This window comes from Balearica regulorum, chromosome 17 (genome assembly GCF_011004875.1).
Source record: "Balearica regulorum gibbericeps isolate bBalReg1 chromosome 17, bBalReg1.pri, whole genome shotgun sequence".
Classification (NCBI taxonomy): Eukaryota; Metazoa; Chordata; class Aves; order Gruiformes; family Gruidae; genus Balearica; species Balearica regulorum.
In genome coordinates this window covers 1,091,137-1,118,646 of record NC_046200.1, presented here as the reverse complement: position 1 = coordinate 1,118,646, position 27,510 = coordinate 1,091,137, and the positions used below count along the sequence as shown (strand labels likewise).

General features: G+C 55.7%; 2 protein-coding genes across 8 annotated transcripts; both read right to left on the bottom strand.

The window, feature by feature from the left end:
* Positions 1-21: 21 nt before the first annotated feature.
* On the bottom strand, positions 22-8,742 carry TFIP11 (tuftelin interacting protein 11). The gene is made up of 13 exons (XM_075769770.1): positions 8,667-8,742; positions 8,383-8,619; positions 7,833-7,986; positions 6,995-7,151; positions 6,378-6,505; positions 5,736-5,888; positions 4,594-5,103; positions 3,765-3,871; positions 3,345-3,513; positions 2,910-3,153; positions 2,100-2,242; positions 1,647-1,812; positions 22-471 (listed from the first exon to the last, which is right to left on the bottom strand). The coding sequence occupies exons 2-13, from the start codon at positions 8,577-8,579 to the stop codon at positions 116-118; spliced, it is 2,484 nt and encodes an 827-aa protein (XP_075625885.1). The 5' UTR covers positions 8,580-8,619; positions 8,667-8,742; the 3' UTR covers positions 22-115.
* Positions 8,743-8,889: 147 nt separating this feature from the next.
* TPST2 (tyrosylprotein sulfotransferase 2) lies at positions 8,890-27,284 on the bottom strand. 7 transcript variants are annotated; one of them, XM_075769775.1, is made up of 7 exons: positions 27,210-27,284; positions 18,065-18,133; positions 14,279-15,186; positions 12,806-13,004; positions 10,892-10,942; positions 10,033-10,081; positions 8,890-9,320 (listed from the first exon to the last, which is right to left on the bottom strand). In XM_075769775.1, the coding sequence occupies exons 3-6, from the start codon at positions 15,112-15,114 to the stop codon at positions 10,052-10,054; spliced, it is 1,116 nt and encodes a 371-aa protein (XP_075625890.1). In that variant the 5' UTR covers positions 15,115-15,186; positions 18,065-18,133; positions 27,210-27,284; the 3' UTR covers positions 8,890-9,320; positions 10,033-10,051. The 7 variants fall into 7 exon arrangements, with proteins under 7 accessions (XP_075625890.1, XP_075625893.1, XP_075625894.1 ...); XM_075769778.1 differs by lacking the exon at positions 27,210-27,284 and adding an exon at positions 23,855-25,067; XM_075769779.1 differs by lacking the exon at positions 27,210-27,284 and adding an exon at positions 19,419-21,027.
* Between the last annotated feature and the right edge of the window lie 226 nt (positions 27,285-27,510).

Below are 27,510 nucleotides of genomic sequence, written 5' to 3'. Positions count from 1 at the left end.
AATCCTGGCATACAGCTACAGTTTCAGTCTATTTACAAATCTGTAACTTCTTTATTCTAAGACAGTTACACTAAAAATGTTAGCAAGATGTTCTTCGCAGTTCTAGGAGGGGGCTTCACTTAGCCATGTCGATGAGACTCTGCAGAGAGGTTGGCACCCACGTCTTTTCCCCCTGTACAAACACAACGCCTCTGTCAATGTAAATGACAATCCGTCCAAATGTGTACAACTGTTTCCCTTCGTGCCGCTTTCCAATCACAGGCATGAAAACGATGTTGTGCTCCTCCGCTTTTGTCTGAATCAGGTCCTTAAAGTTCATTGGCACGGAGCTGGCGGCCATGCCGATGCCGCGCTGGGCCATGTTCTCAGCCTCCCGCCGCTCCTGCATGGCTTCGTACTGAAAGTCTTTCCTCCGCTCGGTGTGAGTGAGGTAGGCGATGTTCTCTCGAGCGCCTGGCTGCATGTACCCACCTGTTTGGAGAGACAAAACAGGTGAGAACGAGGTGCCAGCCCGTTCCTAGTGCAAGGTCTATGGGTAAACTCCACTTCAGGAGACAAAGCCAACCAATAATGCTCTGAATCCTCCTTTACATGTTCTAATTCGTTAAGTTTTATACTGTTACTGCTTATGCAACACAGACTGGCTAGGTGAAGCAGCAGCAACAGGATTTGGTACTGTCTGAAATTGTACCTGAAGAGGAAGATGCTGCGCTCCTCCTGGCAAAGGGAAAATGTGAACAGCAAGAACAGCAGCAACAAAAAAAGATATTCCTCAAAGCCAAAACGCGGCCTGTGGCTTCCACATGCTGCTGCTGGGTTACAAACAGTGACTATTGCAAAATCAGGCTGAGGATGGAGCAGTACTGTGCCGCAGGAAGCAGCATTGCATCAGGAGCATTTTCCCTCTCAGCCCCTAGTTCACGCTGTGGCTGCATGACAATCATGCCAGAAATTTCTCAATAGGTGAATTCCTCTTTGTGCAACGCCTGCCTGTAGTTGTATCATTTTACCGCAGAAATAAACGTAACACTTAAAACGGGCCTCACGGAACCCTCCATGTTTCCGATGCAGATTCCTCATCATGCTGCACAGCAAGCGGGCAAGAGGAACGCAGGAAAGAGGTTCTCAGTCTTGGAGGACAGGGCCTATTTCAGGTCCTGCTTCCTCGGGCATGGCCTTCTCTTTTATACAGTTTAATTCCCAGCGAATTCCTAACAATCTCTTTTTGGTCAGAGGGACAGTCACGTGGAAGGAAACAGCACTGCTCTAAAGCTAGGGAGGAGAACCAGTATCTCACCATAAAGAAAAAAAGCCGACAAATTACAGCTTTGGAAGTCAACATCTTTAAATGATGGTGTCTCACCAACTGATGGAAAATACACTGTAATCAGGCAAGGCTGAAAGAGAATCAGTTCCTCAATGGCACAGGCAGCCAGTCAGTAAAAACCTTTCTGTTTCAGTGAAGCACAGACAATTGTTAAGTAGCACCTTACAGGTGTTATTTATGGACACGCTTTGAATTTCACTGCTCCTGGGAGCTGCCACGATGCCGATTAGCAGGGCCGTGCCCAAATACAGGCTCAGAAGAACCAAGGGTCGCTATACTGCCATCACAGTAAGTGCAGCCATCACCATAAGCCACCTACCAACACTGGAAGAGACAGCCCGGTTCATGATATCGAGAGCTTCATTAAATTTGTCTTTGATCGATGGATGCGCTAACACTTGGTCTGAGAACATGGACTTCCAACCCAAGTACCACTTTGTAATCTCTTCGTAATTGGGGCTGTTACTAAGCCAAGAGCACAGCACCTGCAAAAGAGCGTGACAGATCAAATGCAGGAGGACAGGTACGTTTATGGAGGACAGTCCTTACTATCACTCAACTTGTTTATTACCGAGCTTTCAGTAAAAGAAAGGACCGTGACGGTATCAGGAAACAGTCTGTTCTGATGCATATGGAGCTACGAGTGGAAATCACCCCAGCTGGTGGTTAAACAGTTTCAGCACTGGGGCAGCGATTTCTAGGCAGGAGTCACTACAACTACAACACTTCACAGCGAGTCAACCCTGTTTACTCAGCCTTGAGAGTTTCTCACCTGCAGCCACTTTGGGAAGAAGTGTTTCTCCAGCAGCCCAACAAGACTGGAGACTGAAATCATCCCCTCCCAGTCAATCACCCAGTAGAAGGCATCCATGTGCTGCTGGTGAGGGTTTATGATGAGTTCGTTCAAACACATCCCTGGGAAAAGGGGGAGAAGAGTTAGAAAAGAATTCAGCTCAGTTTCATTCAGTCAGTGCCCTGACCTGTTTCACTAGCAACACATGTGATTTGAGGAGCACCTGTATTGCATATTACCCTAAGGGACATTCAGGATCTGTAAACCATTTGGCTGATCCCTGGCACCAAAACAGCATGCTTCCATTTCCAGCAATGACAATTTGCTGCCAGAATGGAGAAACTTAAAATGTTCGACTGTTTTTCAGACTACAGAGCCTTTTAGCCAGTTTGCGTGGCTGAACGGTGAGCTACGCAATCTCATGGTGAAAGCGTTACATAGACCAAAGAATACAGGAGTAACAGAGACACATCTTACAGCTCAGTACTACCTGACAGCTGTCAGATACTCCTGTCAGCTGAAGAACAGAGCAATCAGATGATTTATAAAAATAAGACAGAAAACACTGAGAATAATCAGAGTACTTCCCTGTATTCTCTAAAATGTCTGCCTCTGAAAAAATGCACAGTAGTACTAACAGAAAAGAAGACGCAAGCTTGGTCTGAACTTAGTAATAATATTCTTTGAAGTAACACCGGCAACCATGCCAACACACATCTTTTCTAGGTGTAAGGGGGAAGCTGGCAACCAGCAGATCCCAGAAATTCAGCACTGCTTGCCTTGTCTCACCTAGTTTAGGCACGATGTTTTTGACCATGAAAGCCTCCCACGACCCAGGTGTGAACACATCTTTCCAGGGCTGGAGGATAAGTTTGGCAGAGGAGTCACTGGGGTGCCACTTCTGCAGCGCGTTCGCCAGCTTGTTTCGGATGGGAGAGTAGAGCGGCTCTAGTCGTGCCTGCATCAGGGGAAGCCAGGGGTGGATCCACGAATGGATCGGGACTGTGTCTGTCAAAGGATTCCAGCTTTCGACCTTGAGGTAAAACAGGGAAAGATTAAAATAAGTCTGTTAGCAGTAAGTCTTGACAGATGCAAAACCAGCAACCCCCGACTCCTAAATGCATCAGCAGGGGCAGAAAGCCGCTATTTTGGATGTTCTAGCTGACCAAAATTCAAATCTGGTTCAGAGGACGGCTCCATTCTAATGCAGCCCTCTCATCCTACCTCCTTCTGCAGCTTGGGGAAGATGAGCTGATCCAGAATGTTATCCAGTATCCAGACAGGAATGACGTTTACCCAGCTATCCAAGAAATCCACCATTGATCCACAGTTCCGCGGTTGCCACTGCGCCACTATGTTTCTGACATATGGCATCCAGATTTCCCACATCAGTCTGGGGAAAAAAAAACAAAAAACAAAAAACAAATAAATCAAAGTTTAAGCTTAAAGCCATAGCCCCAGGCCTAAACAAACCAAATGGTAACTGTTATTTAAAAGCTACTTCTTTTTATACAGCTGACAGCTGGATTTTAACAGACACATCAAGAGAATCATCTGGAAAGCACGCTCATATCCGTTCTTTTCCATCCCTGAGGAAGCAGCACTCGAAGATACTGCACAAAGTACAACTCGTTTGCTCTTTACCTGTGGAAAGCATCTGTTGACAGGTCCTGCCCACTGTGTGATAACAGGTCATCATTTTCCAAAAGGCTCTTCCACTTGGCTATAATCTCTGTGCCGTACGTACAGTCCTGGAAATGGTAAGGCGAGAGCGGCCTTTATCCTTTTTCATTAATTGCAGCTGGTATCTACAAAGAGCAGGCTGATGGCATGCTCGGCTACAGCCAGCTTTCCAACCACTCCAAAGGCAAGCTAGGAGCTTGCAGCCATGATTAGTAAAGCCCCACAAGAGGAAAAATCCCACTTCATAGATTTAACGTGCCGCGGGGTGAGGGGGGGGGGGGGGAGAGAGGATAGTCTGAACTTTTCCAGGTGTACAGAGAGAATTCAGACTCTTACCCATCACAGCCGGAATGGCATTAAGGATAGGCAGCGCATACCCGACTACCTGAAAGACAGACCTCTCCTGCTTTTGCCACAAAACAAGGACTAGAGACTTAGCTTTCAGCTACTTTTTCTTCCCAACACTCACAAAAGGGATTGACTTTAACCTTCAAGCTCCGAAGTTGTTAGCCACTTTGCAGAACAGTCACAGCAGACATCTGAGGGAGGGTGCAGAGTGGGTCCGCCTACTTGCCCACATTTATTTCACTCTGCCATGAACACCGGGAGTTTTCTCTGGACCCTTCCTCTCTTCCTCTCCCCTGCCAGACAAGAGGAGGCACTCCCCCCCGGCTCCTTTTTTCTCTCCAGACTGATAGGAATTTGGGACAAGGGGGCTGTGTGTGTCAAGATAATAATGACAACTTCAGCTATCAGATTAGAACTGCAGATAAATCAAACTAATACATACCTTGAGGGGATCCCAGTTCTTGAAGTAATCTTTCATGAGAGGATAGACTATTGCTACTGCCAGGTCTACCCTGTCAGACATTCTGTACTCTTCATAGTACTTGTCTTGAAGCGTCTCAAAAATCTTCGCGCACTCATCCAAGGTTAAGGGATTTTCACAACTGGGCTGCATCCGTCTCTCGCACTCTTCCACCATCTCCAGCACCTTGCTGAGATTGCCAATTGCTGTCTCCTCGTGCGAGAGAACTTCGGACATCTTCTGTATCTCGTGGGTCAGGTTGACAACCATGTCTCTCTCGTACTGCAGCTGCCGGTCGTTCTGGATGATCTCCTGCTCTGTGATGTCAATGAGAAGTTGCAGGTTGTGCTCCAGCTCAGGCAAGGCAAATCCCTGCGGCTTGGAGTCTTTGCCCAGTGGCTGCTGAGGGCTGTCGTCTGGGATGTTGTGCTTGTGGCTAATTTGACTGTAGCTGTAATAAACCTTCTGTTCCCGGCCTGTCATGTCTATAACCTTCCAACAAACAAGAACAAACATGTCTCACAAAAACTGTATCTCGTGTTTAAAGGAGGAGGAAATCCCTGACTCCAGATTGAAAACTGGAGATTTCCAAGTACCTGAGTTATTCCAGGAGGCTACTAGTACCCACTGGTATTCTGTATGAGGCCACAGGGGATTGCCTCTAAAAAGGCCTACTCCAGACACGAAGAGTTAGAACAAATAAGAAACACTTTGGAATCAGAGCTGGAAGAGTCCCCTCTTCCGACCTCAGTTCAGTAGTTTTAGGTAGAAGAAGGTTCAAACTATGTGTTTAGCTGCACAATCTCAATAAGGGCAACTGTGCTTTCAGAAGTAGATGAGCATTTTATTTATAACAAATGCGAAACAATTAAACTTGATTTGCAATTTAAAACCCCCCACATTTAAGCTAATTTGCATTTCCCCGAGGCCAAAGAAGTTGCTTATAAACAAATCCAATGTCCTAGGTGACACAGGGGTCTATGACATGATTGAGTGATGAGTCTGAGGCCTTGATTTTCATGAGGCTGCAGACAGGCAGTTCTCAGAACTGGCTTCTACTGAGGTTACCGATGGTTAAAAATCACTCACGATACTGAAGCCACCTCTTGGGTCATCACCCTTACCTTGACCTGAGACAGCTCCTTCTGAGGGGCTGAAAGCTGCTTGCTGATCCGCCCCTTGGCTTTCAGTTCTTCTACTGTCTTATAGCTGTACTTGGGCTTTTTCTTGCCTCCATTAGGATCCTTCCGCCACTGACTGAGCTCTTTTTGAAATTCCTAAACAAAACAAAGAAGAGTTGTGGTTGCTCCTTGTCACGCCCCAAACTTGCCTCTATTTTCTGCAGGAAAATAACCATCAGATCAATGAAGGATGCTGTACAGCAAAATCACTGGGGAAGCAGGACAGCTCAGTGACAAACCAGCTCAGATGCTGTGGTCCCATCAGCCACTCTGTTCACAACGTTAGCAGTACGTTTCTGGTCTTTTTTTTTTTTTCTTTACACACAAGACAAAGACTATTTACCTGGGGGATTGTTTGAAGGTGGGGTTCTAGCAAGACTACTGGAATAAACTGAGCCAGAAACAACAAAAAGAACATTACAGTGACAAGAAAAATATGTTGAAATGGAATTAATATGCTATGTCTTTAGCTTCTTCTCTAAAATGAGCCCAAACAGTTTTTCTCTGACACAGAAGGTAATATTAGAACTGAATTTTGTACATACAACACAACAAGGAAACAGATACCAAGAATCATACAAATACCTCCTCAGCTTCTTCTTCTGAGTCCACAACAGGGAAGTCTTGCAAAGACTGGCTGGTTCTTTCAGAGCCATATGCCCCCACAGCTCCTTTGCCTTTTCTTTGTTTGGCCTCAATTGGATTGATAATACCTAAGAGAGAGAACAGCCAGTGCTTTTCCTACAGTGCCCTACGTTATCAAATCAGCACAAACATCCAGCCTGGTAGTCTGCTTCTACCACCACCGTATCTTCTACCCCTTCACTCATTCCTCAGTGAGCCATAAAATCACTTAATTCCAGCACACACAAAAAAACCCCAAAGCAGAGCATTATTCACATCTGCATTTCATTGCTTTCTTATTCGATCACATAAAACAACATCTTTTCTGTGAGCTGACTACCTTTGGAATTTATCTACCTTTTTTCTTTTTCTCTTGCAAAATAACAAGAGCATAAAATTGGCCTCTGGTAATTTAAACACAATTGAATCTTATCACGAGTACCCAGATCACCCGCAAGAGATGGAAGAAAAGACGAATGAAGTTGTAAGCTCCCTGGAGTTGGCAGTTCTTTAAAGAATTCAATTTCTTCTCAAAATTACTAGTTAACAATAAGGGACCAGACACACAATCACAGTACCTTGAGCGTTCTTCCCGAGACCTCTTCCGGGGACGTAACCCATCTTCTGGAGAAGCTTCTGCCCAATTCCCTTAGTGTGCCTCTCCCAGCTGCCAAAATCCACGAAAGATTTTGTCCCCCCTACAAAGCCTTTCTGACTAGGCTTGAAATTACCACCCTGTTAAAACAAATAAACAAACAAAAAACCCACATGCAACCTTAAGGCATCGTAATAAGCAAACTCTGTATAATTTCACTTAAAAGAAGGTTCTTCCCAGAAGCAATTCAGCTGTCACCACACTGCACAGCTCACTATGTCATGACTTGTGCATCCACGTAAGCCACCTGACACCGAAGGAGTTTCCTGAAATTCCTTAGATAGAAAAGGAAAGTCTAGATAAGCCTAGACCGACACGCTGCCAGTGATTAGGTTCTACCGCCGGCTTTAGCTGAAGCTGATTCCTGATCCTTTCTATGTTTGGTAATTGAAAATAAGAGTTTGATTTTTAATCTATAACACACCTAGATTTGTCATACTGTTCTGTAAAGAAACAAACAAAAGTCTTTGGAATTGTAGCTATCCAAAGAAAGGCAGTAAACCGCAGGCATTCCTTTATTTTAACCTCAGTTGACCAAAGGAATATTAAGGAAGATAAAAGGGCCTAAACCGACTGATGATCCCAAGGAGGCAGCACGATACATCAGCAGAGCTACAAAAGCAAGAGAAAACACCTCCCTTATCTGCACGCTGTCACGCACGGGTCTCTGGTTTTAGCCGTTTCTCCCTTTCCTTAGTGCCCTATTATTGCTGCAACGCCTCTGACTACAGCCCAGGTTTCATAATTCCTGGATAACTCACTGTTTTTAACTTCTTCGGCACAAATTCTTTGGGGATTTCTTCCTGCTTTACTGGCTTTTCATCTTCGTCAGAGTCTTCTTCTGACATATCCTCAGCCGCTGACTTTTTCAGCCCGGCGCTGATGAAGTTCACGGGGGCCGAGTAATCCCTGGAGCTACATGGAAACGAGAGCTGTCAGCGAATTCTGCGCCAGCGGAGGCAGTTTCCTACGCAGGCCTGGGGACTGCCGTGCCTCAGACCTCCCCCCTAAAGGAAATTCTAACAGCTGACGCGCAGCTTAAGGCTGGCTCCCCAGGGAACAGCCGTCCCCGTCCCCCCCCGGGCACCAGGGACACGCTTGCACAGGCGGAGTCCCGGCCGGCAGCTCCGTGGCGCTCCGAGCGCATCCCCCGGCCCAGGCCGGGCTGTTCGGGAGGCCCGTTACAACCCGCAGCCCCCGCGAAGCGGGGCCCCCCCCGGCCGTGGCCCCCCCCCGGCCGTGCCCACGCGGCTCCGCACACCCGCCAAGGGGGGACGCGCAGCCCCTTCCCCCGCCCCGCCCGGCCCGTACCGCTTGCCGCCGAAGCTGGGCCGCTCCTCGTCCGAGTCGCGCTCGGCCCACACGCCGTAGGTGGCCTCCTCCTTGCTCTGCCGGTGGCGCTGCCGGTGGGGGTTGAACTCGTTCTGCAGGTCCCAGTCCGACACCTCGAAGTTCTCCATCTCCACGCCATCCTCCCCGTCCGTGCCGTACAGGTGCGACATTGACATGGCGCCCGCGGGACCCCGCGGCCCACGCACGGACACCCCGCACGGGCACCCCGGGCCCACGCACGGACACCCCGCACGGACACCCCGGGCCCACGCACGGACACCCCGGGCCGGGCCGGCTCCTCCCGCCGATCCCAACTGCGCCGCCACCGCCCGGAACTGAACCGTCTCCTTCCGGTGACGCACCCCGGGCGCGCCGCTTGAACCACGCCCACAACCATAGAGAAGGAAGGAACGGCCACTACGGGACCTCTCGGGCAGCGGCTCCTCTATGGTTCGGCGGCCCGGCGCAGGGAGGGCAGAGCCGGGCTACGAAAACATCACTTTAATGGTGCCAACAGAGGGAAGGCGGGGGCTCATATATTAACTCTGCAATAGCCTCTCTACGTCACAGTGAAGGGCTGGGGGCACTGGCAGGACGAGGGCAGCCGCTGCTGGGTTCACCACCACCCAACCGCGATTCGACCGGGCCGTGGCCCACGCCGTCTGGGGCCTGTGGGCGCCCACGGCCCCTCGGGGACGGTTTCCACAGATGTTTTCACCACGGAGCGCTCGGAAAAGGCAGACGGCGGGTCTCGACGTGTAAAGTGTTCGGCCTTTGCAAATAAATGCAAATACATTCCTCGTACAGCAGTCATTTTGGCAATAGAATTAGCAAGCAATATGCTTGGATAACCCGATTTCCACTGGTGCCATTGCAAACTCTTCTTTGTTGGACAACAAAAGGCCATTTGCAGCGCTCTGGAAGAGAGAAACACAGGGCTGGGGAGCCGAGCCGGCCGCCGGCACAGCACCCGGCCGACAGCGGGTCTAAAGCAGCCGCCACACAAAACTGTCAGGAGGAGGAGACCAAGTCCCAGCTCCAGCATACGGGCACAGTCACTCTATCATTATATTTTTGTAACAAAACACACTGCTTTTATATACAAACTATTTTTTAAAGGGCCATTTTTAGTAAGAAAAGTGACATTTTAGTGCAGAGGCTAGCTGAAAAACATCCAGCACATCAACAGTTCTATCTGGAACAGAAACCCGGGGTAGCAGCTTTTTTTTTTTTCCAGACTGACAGCAGATGCGACTGCTTTATCCTCCCTTCCGCAAGTCCACGGCACGTCCTAAAGACCGCTGGGGAGCAGTTCCGCTCATCTACACATTTCCACATCCTGTTTCAATGTTCCCCACAGGGACAGTCAGTAATAACTCTCCCAAGCAGCTGATTCCAATTTTGCTGAAGTCAGCCCGTTTCCAGAGCTCAGAAAAAGAACTTCTGACAAATCGTCTCACATAAGGGTATTGTTCTGAAAACCTAAAGCATAAAGGATCCTTTGCATAACAAGCGTGCCTGGAGCAGCCCGGCTAATCCACGGGCGCAAGAAATTACACAAGCAAAATGCTACCCCGGAGCAATGCAGGCAGATGTGCCCGAGTCCCAAAATGAAGTACAAGGTCTTACCTGGAAATCATTAATTTTCTTAGTGAGAAGATGATGTGTTCTGAGTCACCTAGGATAACCCGGAAACAGAGGGGTCAGCTTTAAGCCACCACCTGCAACTCAAAACATTCCCGCTGTGTTCCCAGAAGCAAGAAAAGGAAATGTTTAGGACACAGAAAGCGGCACAAGGGCAGAGAACCAGCAGCCAGGAGATGCTGCCATGAGACCAGTCTCTCGCTTCGCTGCCGTTCACTCAGCACAAACCCACCTACTGCATCCCCACGCTGCGCAGGGAGCGCTTTCGGGAGGGTCAGGAAGTCTTCGGTGTTGTTTTAAGTCTGTGTGTGCAACGGCTGTTGTGCTGCTCTGCATCACACACGATGGTTATTAACCCTTCCCAAGCACGGCTCTTTAGGGAGGGAGCCCCATAGGTGCTGAACACAATCGCCCAAGCATAAGAACTAGAAGGCTTACTGTAACCTGTAAATCAGACAAGCCATCCTTCCCTAAGGCAGGCAAGACCCACGGCAACGAAAACTGAAGAGTTTTTGAACAGGGAGCAAGCTGGAAAGTGTCTTAAAGTAAGGGAATGAAGAGCACAAGCTTCTGATGAGTGAACGCAGAGCTCCACACACACAAGCAGACAGGAAAGGGGGTGGCAGGTGACAGAGCAGGGTCTGAGGAGCACAGAATACGCAGGACATCAACAGCAAACGCGCGGAGGTGGAAGCGGCACACAGCAGGAAGGATGGAGGCGAGAGGGCCAGGACGCTTCCCACAGCTCAGCCCAGACTGCAAATGCCCGTAAGAGGGAGCAAGGGACCAGACACCCAGATTAACCAAACAGGGCGAAGCCCTCAAAGGGACACCCGACTCTTACCTGCAGATGACCTTTCAAATTGGCTGGCGTTTTATAATCCCCCTTTAAAACCTGTGGAAAAAAGAAAATCGGAGTGACCCTTCTGGGGTAGTCGCTCTATGAGCATCAGCGCCTCATTAACTGCGTCCTGTGTCCCAGTATACCTGAACCAGCTGAAATACCCTGATGGGCATTTGTTCTACATCATTGTGCTATATTGGGGCAAAAGCGGGAGGTTTCCTCCTTCTTGATTAAGCAAAGACAGGGAACAGCATCCTGCTGGGGCGGGGAACTGACACAAGCAATGCTCTGGTTCCCCCTGGGCCTGGGAGGGGAGAGTATTTTGGTCTTTACCATCATGCCAGTTCTCCACGTTCACCCCAAGAAGTACTGAAAGGTGTGTCAGAGACCCAAAGAGTCATAGCCAGAATCCCAGCCTGGTTTGGGTGGGCAGGGACCTCCCAGCCCATCCAGGGCCACCCCTGCCATGGGCAGGGACACCCTCCACTAGCCCAGGTTGCCCAAAGGCCCATCCAACCTGGCCTTGAACACTGCCAGGGAGCCAGGGGCAGCCACAGCTTCTCTGGGCACCCTGTGCCAGGGCCTCAGCACCCTCACAGGGAAGAATTTCTGCCTCCCATCCCATCTCCATCTCCCCTCCTGCAGCTTCAGGCCATTCCCCTTGGCCTGTCCCTCCCTGCCCTTGTCACCAGCCCCTCTCCAGCTTTCCTGGAGCCCCTGCAGGGACTGGAAGGGGCTCTAAGGTCTCCCTGGAGCCTTCTCTTCTCCAGGCTGAACCAGCCCAACTCTCTCAGCCTGAGGTCTCCACAGCAGAGGTGCTCCAGCCCTCCCATCATCTCCGTGGCCTCCTCTGGACTCGCTCCAACAGCTCCGTGTCCTTCTTGTCCTGGGGACCCCCGAGCTGGACACAGCACTGCAGGGGGTCTCCCCAGAGTGGAGCAGAGGGGCAGAATCCCCTCCCTCAACCTGCTGCTCACGCTGCTGGGGATGCAGCCCAGGACACGGTTGGCTTTCTGGGCTGCAAGAGTCCCTAACCCTGCCCAGGGCAGATGTTCACCCAAACCACCAGTGTCCCAGAACAGCTCTCAGCAAGCAGAGCGAGCGAGGAGGAGCTGTACGAGACCAGAGCACTCAGAGCACAGACCAGCTCCAGGGAAGCTCTCCTGACTTGCCTGCACACAGAACCACGGGGATCCCCCCGCCCCGCAGGCCCTCCCCTGCTCCCACCAGCGTGACAAAGGACACCTTGTCCAAGGGCACCCTCGTGGGGAGCACAGGCAAAGCTGGGGGGGCTGCAGAGTCCAGCCTCAGGCTGGGGAGGAACCCAAACCATGAGAAACTGCCTCTGTTTAGTAACTGCTGTCTGCGGCTCTGCAGTTTCTTCCTTCCAGTTCTGCTCCAGGGACATGAGTCAATATTCTAAAAAAAATAAATGTTCTAGTCTTGCCAAATGCATTACGAGCCTCCACTCGCATTCCTCGTGGGACCGCGGGAGAGGCCGTGAGCCACACACGGACACAGCACAGTCTGCGTGTCCTCCTGGGGCCAGACCGGCGTGTCCAGTGCCTGCAGCTGTGCACCCAGATAGCGTAACACGCACCAGCAACTCCCACGCCTGGGTTCGAGCGCAGGGCTGGATCAGGGAGGGACACGTCAGTATCCGCCACAACAGAAGAAATGAACACCACCACAAAATCATAGGGAACGTCATCAGTCTGAGCCACGCCAGACAATCTACCACACATATCTGTTTTGAAATTATCTCTGTGTAACTGCGTGTCTGTCGTTCCCAGTCTCCCAAAAGGAAGAGAGCGTTTGTTTCTCCCCTGCTCTTCGACTCGGTTCAGCAGCCGCCTCTGCTCGGGAGGGCTCTGAGGGTGCAGAGACCCGCAGCCCCACGCCAGCGGCACTCACTCTGTGCGTGTTGTTGACAACTAAGGGGTCGGGGTGGCCGTAGTTGGGTGGGTTGGCGTAGGGGTCGTAGCCGAGCCTGGCGAGCATCGGTGCGATGCGGGCCATGTCCTGCAGCACATCCCCCGGGATGTGCCCGATCCACTTGGATAACGCCTCCATGTTCACTGGCTTGATAACTTGGTCTGTTGATCTTTCTATCCTGGGGAAAAATAATAAAGGAAAAAAACAAAAGCAGACACTAAAGTTGGATTTCATACCAGGCTCAAGACAGGACAGCCTCCAGCCCGGTTCACTGCCAGTTCACCGTTTGCTCCCAACGCCCAGCGTGCAGCGCACACACTCAGGGTGCGTGGGGCAGAGCTGCGGCGGTGCACAGCGGGGCAGCCCTGGGGCAGCCGCTTCCCGTCACAGCCCTGCTCTGGGGATCCTGGCAGGGCTCTCCACAGCCCGAGGGTGGGTCACCCTGTACGGGGGATCCATCCTGCACCGGGGTCAGGGTGTTACCAGGACACCTCTGCTTATTACAGGAAAATAATGAAAGCTACGTGGTCTGTAGCACAGATACACCACACGACCCCACTGAAAATCCAAAAGCTTATCTGTTTAGGCAACCTCGGCCAAATTTACTCTGAGCGAATAGCACTGAAAGCCCCGGAGAAATCACCGCTTTGGCTATCGATGGTGCCTGCACCTCGCTATCCTACACCACAGCTGGCCTCCTCTGCAAGAGCATCTCATGGTGGAGGGAAGCACAGCCCGGCCGCACGCCCACGTCCATCTCCGAGAAACGGAGCAGCTGCGTGTCCACAGCCACCCTCACCGCTCGGCATGAGCGACTGGTACAGAGAGTGCTTCTACGGCCCCCTTACACCTCTGGTTACATTTTGCTAAGTTAGACTTAAGCCTCCATTTAGGAAATAAATAGCATTAGAGGAGGAGAAGAAGGTGGCAGAAGGCAAACAGCCCCTGGCACACAGGCAGACAGCTGGCAAGGAGGGAGTGCTGGGGTGTGCCTCCGCAGAGCAGGTATTTCTTTATTCTGCAATACCAGCGCCAAACCTGGCAAGAATTCCTGCTCACCGCTGAAAGCCCTTCATTAGCAGCAGAACTAATTGCAGTAAGGAGGTACTTGAGGACGGGTGGAGAAAAGAGGCATTAAAGAGCTCACGTTTCAGAGCACGCAGTTCTTTTCAAATTAGAAACCAAAATAATTTCTGCGTTGTCAAGACAGATGAATAAAGCAGTCACCTGCTCTACAATCCTCGCCTGACAAGCTGCTCTGCTGGGTACAACAGTCTGCTGGTATTCAAGCCGTCCTCTACTCAGAAACACAAAACCTACCGCAGCTAAACTGGACATGCTGCCACTTCTGCCCCCGCAAAAGCACGCACAAACACAAGCCATGCGTCTTTGACCTGCCTCGTGTAACGAAAACGCTCCTCAAAAAGCCGAAGCAGGAGCCGAGACACTCACTTGGAAAGCGACACCCCGCCGGGCTTCCCTATCAGCTCCTCGTGGTGCAGCACCGTGTCGCTCCAGGAGATGTCCAGGAACTTCATGATGGCGTGCATGGACTGCTCGGGGTGCAGCACCAGCTGCTCGTAGTAGACGGGCAGGCAGCGGGACCGCCCGAGCTCCAGGCACTGGGCGTACATCACCTCGATGGCTTTGTTCCACTTGGTCAGGCAGTCTCGGTAGCTGTTCAGGTCAAAGCCCGCGATCGTCACTTTCCGCGTGATCATGGAGTGGACCGAAGCCCGGCCGTCTCGAACCATCAGGAGGAATTTGGAATTGGGGAACAGCCTGGACAGGTAGACAGAGGACTTCAGCGTGAAGGGGTCCTTGTTGCACAAATACCTGGCTGGCTCGCCGTGCTTGGCGATCACTTCCAGTATAAAGGCCTGCATAGCGGCGTCCAAAACCTGGTCCGTCACCCCCGCTTCGTCCAGGCGCATCTTCTCTCGCCCCGACTTGGACCAGGCCTGCCGCATCGCCAGCACGCGGGGGATGATGCGGGTCTCCTCGCCGCAGCGCACCTCGGGGTGGGCATCCAGCATGGCCCTCATTAGCGTCGTGCCGCTCCGTGGGACCCCGCCGATGAATATCAGGGGCATCTCCTTGCTGTAACGGTACTCGACGTGGTTGGAGTCCATCATGACCAGCTCCTCGTTCTCGGGTCTCATCAGCCTGTGCCTCCTCTCGCTCAGGACCTGCTGGCACTCCAGAACCTGCTGGCCGAGGTGCAGAGTCACCATCAGGGCGATCACCGAGCCCACCACCAGCAACACCCTCCTCATGGTGACCCGCATCCTGTTCTCCTCCACACAGGCTGGTGACCACGCTTCAGCTCTCAGCTAGCAAGTGTTCAACCCAAGGGGCACCTGCAAGAGAAACAGCAGGGTCAGAGGAGCGGGATCCGCAATCCAGCCCAGCCCCGGCAGCACCTCAGCGTCCAGCCCGGCTCCTTCGGGACGCTGACGCCGTCCCAGGCTTTCATCATCTCTTTCACTTATCAGCAACTTCCAGGCTCGGTGCCTTCCACCAGGAGGTAATTAAAGTCTGTCCCGGAGCACACCCAAGGAGATTATTTCTGGACTGTTTGTGTACCCAGAAACACAGGTTTACAGCTCCAGGATCGTTTCAGAGGAGAAGCCCCACATACCCAGTCAGTCCTTAAAAAAAAAAGAATCTTTACAGTCTGTTCCATCCCAGACGAAGCCCAAACCCTCCCCACAGTTCTCCTTTCTTCCAAAGCTGAGCTCCTCACACCACCGTCTTCTCACTTCTCCCAGCCACCTGCCTCCTTCCTACATTTTCTTTAGTTTCAATGTGCTGTCACAGGGGAGGGGGGGAAAGCTGAAGTAAGAGAAAAACAGAAAGACCAAACGCATCTCACGCAAACTGTAAGGGTCTGAGCCAGGAGCAGCAGTTACCTATGAGGATGAAACTCCTGGAGAAGTTAAACCATCTGAAGGCTAACAGCTACAGAGATCAGCGTTAAATGCCCTTCCTCCGGAGACTGACCTTACACAAAAATCCTTGAACACTTCATCCGGCACTAAGGCTTTTTGGGATTTCTGCCTCTCGGTAGGCTATCCAGCAGGAAGCCTGCCATCCTGCCAGCCCCCCGCTCCATGCCGGGACGGACTCCTGCGCGCGCTGGCACGGCTTCCCACGCCCTCCCCCCTCCGCTCCGTTTGCGAGCGCAGGTTTTGCAACGCTCCCCGGGCTCACCCAGGGATTTCAAGTTCTTTGTGATTATGTGGCTGGGGCGGGAGCTGGGTGAAGTGGAAGGAACGGGACGTCCGTGCGTTTTGTTTTGCTGACAATCCAAAGAACTGCTTCAGAAAAACGTTTTCTCCTCTCGATTCTCTCCGTGAAAGAGCACGTTTCGCAGCGGCCCCTTGCAGGGAGCGGGGAGCAGGCAGGAGAGCCGCCCCAGAACCGAGGACTCGCTCCGTTCCCCTTCCAACCCCCGACATCCCGCCCCACCTACCCGGACTGCAGCTCACCATCCGCCCGCTCTGCCGCTACCCACTTCTGCTCAAACCATCGCATTACCGCGACACGAGGCAGTGCCTCTCTGCCCACCCAGGTCTGCGTTTTCCCATCCCAGCAGTAAAGTAACATCACCACCAAAATTATTTTCGTGGGTCTTTGGCACCATGGTTAACATCCTGGCCAAGTCCTTGGTTAACATACCAAAGTTAAACAGTTTCAAATGCACGCCCACATACCATAAAAAAGTCAAAAAGTCAAATGCTCATCCATTTGTTTAGATGGAAATCAGTGGGAACAAACAGCTCTGGCACTTTTGCAGCACCTCTGCTCCATCCTGCTATCTTGATCTGTTTCAGTCATGCAAATATATTCAAATGTTCACCCTAAAAGTAATTGCAAATGTCACAAGACCCATTTCAATGCACTCTAGCTGGAGCAGCCAGGATTTAAGGCCAGTTGGAATAATCACGGCTATGCAGACCAAGACAGGCTAATTAGCAGGAAAGATCTGCAGTTTAAAAAGGAGGCTGGGAGCACAGAAGTGCTCTGTTCTTTGCAAAAACGGCTCACAGTGAGCGTTTCCCACCGAGATGCTCCCAGCAGCTCGGCTCCGAGTGCTGTGGGAGGGGAACAAAGGGACTCACTCATTTTGCTGTGCGGGGCGGGAGGCTGGCTGGGAGCCTGCGGCACCGGCCCCGCACCCGGCGGGACAAAGCGCCGCGTCCTGGGGATCATTCTGCCGCCCCGGCCAGGGCAGACACACAGCCCCCGCCGCTGCCCATCCAACGCCACCGGCACGGGGCAGCAGGAAAGGGAGCGGCGGGTGCCGGCGGCTGCCGTGGGAGCACGGCTTCTCCCTTCCTGCTGTGCGCTGGGCTCTCCCCGCTGCTGCAGCACGCCGCCAGCAGAACCGCCACGCTCGGCCTCCTGCAGCCGCAGGCACCGGGGGGCTGCTCCGGCGGGATCACCCACGTACCTGGGCAGGCTGACCAAGCACCCATGAGCGTGCTCGGCAGCGGTCTGCCGAGCAACCGCCAACAATCCCGGCTTACTTTCAACTCTTTTGTGCAATCCTCCACTAAGAATTCCCCAAAACGTATGGGGCTTATTAGTCTATGAGAGAACAAGGATGGGTAACTTCCTCCACGGCAGGTATCTGATGGAAAATAGCATGGCATAATTAGGCGGCACGGCTGTCTGATCAGAGATGACCTTCTAGTCCTTCAGACGCCCAAGCTGGCTCTGAGAGCTTTCCACTCCAGCAGGAATTAGGGAGCTCTCAGGAGCTTCTCTGGCACATCACGACAGGGACTGAAAACCACTGCAGCTGGTGACGGGGAGCAGAACTCCAAGTGCCAGCAGCTGAGCCCGGGCTGAAGCCCCCGACTGCGGCTCGGACAGGGCAGGACAGGGACAGCAACCCACAGCCAGGGGCTCCGTCCCCGACCGCCACCAGGGCAGGGCTGGTCTGGAGAGCAGGGAGCATGGGGAGGATGGGACCTGGTGGGGAAGTGGCAGCAGCACAGTGACGAACAAGTACACAAGAGGTCCTGCAGGCAGAAAGTCTTCCTTATTTTGCATGCTGATGGAACACTAGCATAAACAAGGCTTAAACAGTTTCCTGTCGGCTCGCGAGGGCAATACAACATTAACGGGGCATCAGCGGCAGCACGGACAGATGTAGGGAACAGTCACCAGCCCGCGCCCAGCATCACTGGGGAATCGACTGCTCCGACGCTGCCACCCGCCCGCACTTACCTTCCCCCAGCAAGTTCATTTTGCTGCTAGTCGAGCTTCATGCTGAGACACAGGCGGCCACGAAAACACCTAATGGGGAAGAAAAGCCACAATGCTGATTTGTTTATTTATCACACACATCTGCGAGCACAGCGATGAGCGAGGCTCTTCCCCTCGGCACGTTCCCCTGCTCGCTGCGCCCTCCCTGCCCGCAGCATCCCTCCCAGCCCGGAGCAAAGGAGGTCCCGGCTCACGGTCAGCGCCGGCAGGCAGACGCGGCACGCCTGGCCCGAGGCACCAGCGCTGCTCCACCGCGGCGTGCGCGGGGCTGAGCCAGGCGGGAGGGAAATGAAGCCTTCTGGAAGGGAGAAGCCTCAGGGGCTGGGAGCAGCTGGGATGTTTAAAACCCAGGGGACGACAGGCCGAACATGGCAGGCTTCCATCGCACACAAGTGACCGGCGCAACAGCCCGTCCCGGAGGAAGCAGCTCCCGACCCGCCTGCCGCAGCCTTTGGTACCAATGCTGAAATCAGGCTGAAGTCAGACTATGGTCAGCGTCCCAGTAACAGCAAAAGCAGCCGGGGCCCAGAGGACTCCCCAGGTCTGGCAGGTCACGCTCGTGCCTCCAGGTGAGGTCACAGGGATGCCGACCTCCACACCAGGAGCTGCCCACGCTGCCTGGATCCAGCCCGAGGAACAAAGCTCTCTCCACCCGCCCAGGCAGCAGCGCCGGCCCCTCGCGGCACGTAATTCCCTCCAGGGAGGGAACCAAACCTCCCCGCACATCGGCCTGGACGCCAGGTTTCCCACACGGACACGACACCTGCACCCACGAGGACTGCACCCATCGCGGGGAGCCCAGCAGCCGCCCGCCCGCCTTGGCTGAAGCGCAGAGCATCCCGGTGACTGCGCACCGGTGCAGGGTCCTGCCCGCGTCCTACCCGTGGTGCAGCAGTTGCGTCTCGCCACGACACCCTCCTCCAGGCGCGGGAGGGCAGCGGCACGGGGCACCTGTCCCAGCAGGGCTGCAGCTTTCCCAGCAAAGCCGCGTGTGGGGGGCCGTGCTGCAGCGGAGCACCCCGAGGGGCCAGGACCCGGTGGGCAGACGGGACAGCACTGCGCTCCGAGGCTCCCAGCGTGTACGTGGGACCACGGGCTTGTCGTGGGGCTGCTGCAGCTGGGCCCTTCCCACAGTCTGCTCCTCCTTGGTGCACGATGGCGTCCCGGCCTCAGAGGATGTTTTTGAGAACATTTCAAGTACAGACACTAATTGTTATTCCAGCCACCCAGGAGTCTCCCCTCCTGCCCAGCTGCCATCGAACGTCACGTGGCCCCTCCACTTTTGCACTAATTAGAAACCAGAGGGAAACTCCACCCAGCATGAACTTTGCAAAAGCTTATCCGCAGCGCACACATCGCCCTCCTTCCCCACGAGGCTTTCTGCCGGATCCTGGTCAGGCCTCCATCCACCGCAGGATTTCAGGTCCGGGCGAGGCTGCAGGTCCGTGGAGCAGCAGCTGCATCCCCGGATGGGCTTCTGCAGCGCCACGAATGATCTGGTGCACCAAGCGGTGGTGGTTTAACAGCCTAGCCGAGACACCCTGCTCCGGAAACGGCTCCAGCGCTTGCCCGTGCACACACACAGACACACAGACGCTTGCAGACTTCCTTCCTGATGCCTCCCACCGCAGCACAGGGCTCTGCAGCGTGCCACTGCTGCGCCGGCCGGGCAGACACCACGGCTGAGTGAGCACCAACGGACCTCCACGTCCTCCGGCACCTGCTGCTGGGAAACGGGCGGACCACCGCCGCTGCCGGAGAGCAGCCCTGCGTGCCGGCACAGCGCAGGGTCGGTGCAGCCGGGGCCGCCGGAGCGAGGGAGCCGTGCACCATCTGTAGTGATGAAGCAATGTCTCAAGTCCATTTTTTAAAAGCAGCAAAGTGTTACAAACCAACAACAAAACCAGTTTCTAGGAAAAGATAAACGTCATAAGAAAATGCATTTTTTTTAAACCATTCCCAGAAATGATTGCTAGTAACTGCAACTTCCCCAAAAGACATAGGTGTGGCCTGGAAAATTTTAGCTCAAATCATTGGTGCTTAATAAAAGGATGAGAAACTGCAGATGTCTTTGTGGTGGTACAGCAACAGAAGCCGTAATCCTAATATATCTAGCTTGCATCTTTACAAATCAGCAAAATTTAATCACTTAATTGGTAGTCTCCAGTTAATTCACACGCAGCATGCAACACAAAAATAAACACGGCGTGCCCGAGGGCGACCGCTGCCGTCCCAACCTGAGCTCCGACAAACAACGCGCCCAGAACGCTGTCACCGCCGACGGCAGGCGTGCTTCTCCGGGTCTTTCCCGGTGGCAACTTGTAACGCGTGTTTTGAAACACCCGATGACTCCGAGGCATCTCCCTCGGCAGGACAGGGGTGCTCACGTCCCGAGGAGGCACCAGCAAACAGGAGCGGGCGCAGAGCAGCCCCAGGAGAGGAAAGCCGGGAGGAGCCGGCGGGGGCTGAGGGCGAGGAGTGGAAAGGGACGGGCTGCCGGCACGCAACGCACGGGGTGTTTCTCCATCTGGATTTCAAAGCAGCGTGAGCGAAAGCTGAACAAATTTGAAGACATTCACCAAGAGGCGGACGAGCAGCCCTGGGAAGCAGCAAGCACGGAGCGAGCACCGATTGCTGCTTGCTGCTGCACGCCCACAGAGGCAGCCGAGGTGACGGCAGAGGCCGAGGTTCACCCGAATGCAGCGTCAGCTCCGTTGCACAACCCGCAGCTCGTGCTCGTGTGCCCCTGCCACGGCGAGGATCGATCCCCGTGGGGAGCAGGGTCCAACCGGCACAGCGGTTTGCTGCCCACCCCAATCGATACCGCAGCCGCCTGCGGCACAACAGGAGCTCATGGAAACCTCTGCTGCAAGGTGAGCAACGGCCTGAGGCTCTGGGCGGTGAGAGAAGGGCCCACTTTTATGTGCATGACATTAAGCTGTTGAACGGCACCTACAGCGCTCAAAAAAAAAAAAAAAGAAGTTGCTTTCAGGCCACCAAGCGGTGAGAACAGCAACAGGGACAGCAGAGCAGTTTTTGCTCATTAACGCTAAAGATGCACTGCAGGCCACAACCCCAGGTGTATCTACAGGAATCAGAAGCCAATCCCAGTGAAAACACGTGGATTTTAGAGCACTTCGGGGTTATGTGTCCCTTTGAAAATCCCCACCACCACCACTGTGGTTTGCATTTGCACCACCGACACCATCCCAAATAAAACTGGAGGAACTAGCAAAGACTGCAAGAACGAGTGTTTAAGCACACATCTTAGCACCCAAACCACAAGGAGGGTGTTTAAGCTTGCATCTCAGCACCCAGCCGGCTCAGCTCACCTCCACAACAGCCGCAGGGCACGCCGACGCTGCCGCGCTCGTAGCTCCTGCCCCGTTTCCTTTCAGCTGAGCGCGCTCAAGGCGATGCACCAGCCAGAGTCCCTGCACCGACGCCGGCTCCCGAACATCCCCTCTCCCCTCCTGCTGCAAAAGGCGCTGCCCGTGGCTCTGGCAGCTCTGCCCAGATGCTGAAGCCACCCCAGGGGCCAGGCGCGAGGGTCCGGCGGCACAGCCCACCACCACGGCGCAGCTCCCGCTCCCCGGCACCGCCGCGACGACCGCGTTCCTGCAGCCCGGAGGTCTCTGGCTCGGCCCCGCAGGGACAAGGGGGTTTCACAAAAGACCGTTTCTCTCCCAAAGCTCAAAGTCCTCCTCCAGGGATGGACACAGGGGAATTTCTTCTCACTGCTGAGTACCTAAAACATAAACTCACAGAATCTGATGCCCGGAGGATTAAGGCAGCGCGCACCAACTTCAAATACTGGCTTTCTCGCTCAGCAAAGCCTGCGAGGTGGAAGCCCTGAGCCACGCTGCGCGTTCCCAGCCAAGCACCCCGGCACGCCATCCCCGGAGAGCACGGCCAGGGATGCAGGCACAGCACGCCAGCCTGCTTTAACAGCCTCTAAATCACATCCACAAAGAATCGACAGACATTTCACAGCACAAATGTACCGTTTGTTTATTGCTTCAAGGCTGTTATGATTAGAAAAACATTTCATTATCCTGCTCAATGCTACAATGTTCCCGAAATAATAAAAATCCCACCAATTTACAGCATCTTCACTCCGCCCGCCTCTCATTCCAAGTGTAGCAATGGCATTTTATCGTCCGGCGACAGAAACCACAGCATCCATTTCTGCCAACCTCTCCGTACGGCAACAGCCTTTGTCTCAAACTGGTTTATTAATTATGAAACGCCCGAAGTGAAAGCTGCTGGCAGAGGGCGGTGATGGAGGCACCCACCCCGGCGACCTGGCACAAGCCACCGCGCCCACCGCACCCCAGCAAAGCTCCGGCAAAGCCAGGAGGGAAGGGGCTCGCCACATGCCCCTCCCGGCTCAAGGAGCGGGGCCGGGCGGCATAGCTGCTGAGTGAGGGGGGACAGGCGGGGAAGGGACACCCACCCACCCACCCGCCGCGGGCTGCGAGGGACGGGCGCCGGAGCAGGAGGGGTGTCTGCGGGCCCCCGGCGACCGACGGAGCCACCCGGCAGATCGGCTCAGTCGTCACTTCGGAAGCAGTTGTGCCGAAACGGGTCAGGAGCTCTGCGCGTCGGAGCGACCTTGAATCAACCCACAGCTCCGATGCACGGAGCTTTACCTTTTTTAATTACTCTGCAGTCGCTGCCTCAGGGGGACAAAGGCAAAGCCAGCGCGGGGGCCGCTGCACCAACGGTGACAGACGGACAAGCACTCCCACACTCGCTCCCCTCGTGTCCTGACCGGGGGCCACGCCGTCCCGCTCCCCCCAGAGCCGGAGGAGGGGGCTCTCGGGAAGCACGGAGCTGTTCCCCCGCTCCGGGGTCCCTCCAACTCCCACCCCGGGCGCAGGGGAGGTCCCGGGGAACCCCACCGGATTGGGGTTCTGCAGCCTCCATGTTAACTTGGCATGCTCAATGCAAACACGACTCTTCCTCCCCAAAACTGAACAAGGATTCCCCATGTGAATGTGGGTGGTCATACAACAGAGAGAAAAAGAAGTTGGAACAACTGCTAGAAAGAATACTAAGTATCTTAAATGTTTTCCAAATCCAGGTGCCAAACCATAAGTCTCAAGGAGCTCCATTCTTGCAGGCACAAATATCAGGATTTGCAAATAGAAGGTTGTTTCTGCAAGAGAAACCCCAAAACCTCAAATTTGCTTAAGAAACAAAATCAAAATATTTTATTTCCCCATGCAGCACCAGGCATCCCCAGAGCTGAAGGCACAGACTGAGGAGAGGGTAATGCGGACAGAGGGGCACGCCGCACACCCCTGGGCAGCGAGGCGAGGAAGGAACTCGGCTGTACCCCACCTCCCCGCAGCCCCTCTGCTTGTCCCTGCGGCTCCCGGTGCGGAGCAGCCCTGCGCGTACGCAGTGCTGAGCACAGACCGGCCCCGGGGTCTCCACCGTGACCCAGCCAGGCTCAGCACGTCGCTGCCACGAGGGCGAGCGTTTGGCGTTTTCACAAAGCCAGTAACTTTGGGAAGGGCACAGAGCCCTGCCCAGCACCGACTTCAGCAATGTGTGAATACGTGGCTTTCTGCTCCATACGGCGCGAAGCCTGCACAGCCCCGGCAAGGACGCGCAACGACCTCCCGCCAAGCCCCGGCGCGGGAGAGGCTCTTCTTGTGAAACCGCGGATGGAAGAAAAAGAAACGGGTCCTTCCGAGATGTGCTGCTGCGTGTGCGGCATGGCTGACCCGTGAGACAAATTACCCTGAACAGCACATCCGAGTGCTTCACGGCTCGGTTCCCGTCTTCAGGAGCCCAGCTCTGAGCCCTGGGTCCTCCGCTCCCGTTTACATCTGCAAGCGCTGGGCCACCGAGGGCTGCCTCTGCATGCCGTCCTTCCTCTGTGTGCCGTCCTTCCTCTGCGTGCCACCCAGCCGCGCTGGCCTGCAGCCAGATGTGAGCACAGCTGTCCGGGGGAACGGGGGGGGGGGGGGGGGGGGGCCGGGTGCTCTCCCAGCCCCCTCACAGCATGTCCGGGCATGGCCAGTGCCAGAAACGGCCGCTCACACCGCAGGATCCACCCCCAGCACTGAGCAGGAACAGGAGCACTGGAAAAGCCCCAGCTGCTTCTCCCTGCCCCGCTAGAGCAGCCCGCGGATCGCAGCAGCTCCGGAGCCAACGAGCCGGCGGGCATTTCACCATGGAGAACCGCCTTGGCGCCGCGGCCGCTTGCAGATTTCCCGGTCTCAGTTTGGGCTCACTCGCCTGGGAACGTGCGATGGGAACCAGCCGCTTGCTTAACTTCCGAGCGCTGCGGATTGAGCAACCCTCTGCTGCTCTCAGTGGTTTTTGTTTGCAGACCCTGCGAGGGGGAGAGGGGCTCGGGGCAGCTCCTCGGCGGCACCGGCCGCACGCTGCACGGCTCCTACGGACGGGGCCAGCCCCCCGGCTGCGTCGCCCAGCTGAAACAAAGCAGGCAGAGGACAAGACAGCAAGCTTCTCCCGCCGGCCTGCCTGCTCGCTGCCTGCGCTCAGAGGGCTGCAAAATCCAAAGTGAAACACGCTCTGCTGAGGCACGAGGCTGAGGCTTCTTAAATGCATCACAAATTCGTCAGAAGACGCATCTGTACGGTGCCAAATAAAACCACCTGCTGGGTGTTTGTTTTCTCGCTCCAAAAACGTTCCTGACAGTCACTGCATTGCACAGCGCTCCTGCCATCCCGCACATCCCCTCAAGGCTCAGCGTATCTGTAATGCAAACTGCCTTTGGAACTATCTTCCTAAAATAGTGACAGAAATTACTAATACAGTTTTTAAAACCTACAGGCAGAGAGCGTCAGCGGCACGAGCCTCCCCGTCCTTCTGGTGAGCCCACCAGCGAACCACGTCCTGGAGAGACCCACGGCAGCTGCCACCTCCGTGTCCCCAGCCTGAGACATCTCGCCAGCGTGGAGGACGTAACCCTACCCGTGTGTCCCCCAGCGATGCCCTGCGGTGCCAAGCGCAGCACCCGCACGGCCCAGCTGCTGCTGCGGGACACGCTGCTGCTCGCCCCAGGCGAGGGGCTTTCAGCTCAGCGGCGGGGCCCGGAACGAGGTGCTGGCTGCCCCGTCTCAGCTGACGTGCCTCAAACGCTGAGGCATGGAGACTGGCTCTCGCGGCCGGGTCCTAGCAGCGACGGTCCGGTCTTCTGGGAAACGCGGCGCTGCCCCCCGCAGAGAGCTGCCCGGCCTCCTGAGCACGCACACGGGTACGGAACCAACTCACAGCTCTGGACCAAAACACCAGGCTGCTGGGAGGCACCCATCGGTGCACCCGCAAGATCCACCAGCCCCTTCCTCAAACTGCCCCCCCCCCCCTTCAGGTTCACGCACAGACTGGGACCGTTACGAATGTCAGCGCTGGAAATCACCCCCAATTTCAGGGGCTGCACCCTGCAGACCCTCGGCGCTCTCTGCGGGCAGCGCAGCACGGCTGCTCCTGCCGGGTGCCACACGCAGGCGGCCGCGCAGCACAAGCTGCAGCCAGGCACGCTGTTACAAAACCCCGCTTGGAGGAAACATTTGAACCTGCGTTGGCACTTGACAAGCTCCCCACGAGCACGCTGCAGTATTCCCAGAAAAACAACGTCAAATTTGGAAACCTGTTAGCGCAAATCATTTTAATCTCCGCTCAGCCTTGCTCAGGACCCGAGCATGAGAGAGCAGCACAGCTGCGCAAAGGGGAGACTCGCCGCCCGTGTATTAAGTACGAGCAGCTGGTGGGGCCGGGCTCTGACTTGCAGAGGAAGACGTGTGAAGGGATTTCAAGCTGTGAAATGTTTTTTTGGACAGAGACCGAGCATGCAGACAAACACAGCGAGGGACAGAACCAAGGCCCACGCGATGCAAACCGTACCCTTCCCACGGAAGACTGCGGCCCAGCTCACGCTGCCGGCAGTCGGAACACGCTGCCAGCAGCACCAGGGACTGCGACTCCGGCCACGAGCACCAAGGAACTTGAGCTCGTCCACAGCATGGATCTCACAGCCCTACCATGCAGCAGCCTGGTGACCGGCAGAGCAGGGACAGCGGCGGCGTTTTGGGCGGGCTGCAAGGCACCGATGCAGGCGCATGGTGTGCGCCCCGCAGCCAAGAGACCGGCACCCCGCAGCCACCCAGCAGAAGCTGCAGCTGCCCAGACCTCAGCTGCTGCAACAACCTTTTGTCCCAAAAGTTGAAGCTAACGCCGAGCGAGACCCACGGGCGCAGCCTCTCACCAAGCGCTCGCTCGCCCAGGCCGCCGTGCTCGCCCCGGCAGGGAGGGCAGCCCCGCGTGCCTCGACGGACGGACGGACATCCGGACAGCCCCAGCTCCGTGGGTGCCTCCTGACGGGCACGCACCGGAGCCTGCTCTCCGCACGACTGTCCTGTACGGCAACGGAGGGCACAGCTTGGTGCTGGGCTCCCGAAGGGGTGCTGGGGAGACCGGGGGCGAGGGGGGCGTCCCGGGAGGCAGGAAAGAGGGAGAAAAGGTACACGGAGCACCCTGCACCCTGCACCAAGCGCTAGCCTCCGCACACCGTGCACTGCACAGTATGCAGCCTGCATCGCTCCGTGCACCCTGCATTGCTCTGTGCACCGAGCACCGAGCACCCTGCATTGCTCTACACACTGAGCACCGAGCACCCTGCATCGCTCTGCACACCGAGCACCCTGCATCGCTCCGTGCACCGTGCACCGAGCACCCTGCATCGCTCTACACACTGAGCACCCTGCACCCTGCATCGCTCCGTGCACCGTGCACCGAGCACCCTGCATCGCTCTACACACTGAGCACCCTGCACCCTGCATCGCTCCGTGCACCGAGCACCCTGCATTCCCCACGCACCGAGCACCCCGCGCCGCTCCGCGCACCGTCCGCTCTGCACTGAGCGCTGCTCGCGGGTGCTCCCGGCGCCCGCACCGCCCGCCGCTACCGAGCACCGCTCGCCGCGCAGACCCGCCGCTGTCACCTGCCGGCCGGCGCCGCGGCGGGGCTGACCGTGCCGGGGCCGGTGCCGAGCGGCGCTGTCAGCACAGGCAGCCCGTGCCGTGCCGTGCCGTGCCGTGCCGAGCCGATCCCCCCCACACACACTCACCGGGGCCGCCGCCGGCCCGGAGCGGCGCGAGACGCGGCGACGTCACGCGCACAAGGGCCGGGATCCCCGCGCCGCCCCACTGCGCATGCGCCCCGCGGGCAGGCGGCACCGGGCGCGCGCGGGAGGGGTCACGCGACACGCGTGTGCCCGCACCGGGGTGCGTGTGTCTGCGTGTGCCCGGGACACGCGTGCGCTCCGCGGGCAGCGGGGGGGGAGCCCGTGCCGGGACACGGCCGTGGCCGCGCACCGCCCCGCTCCCTGCGGGGTCCGCGGGCGGGGGGGGGCTTCGGGGGGGGCTGCC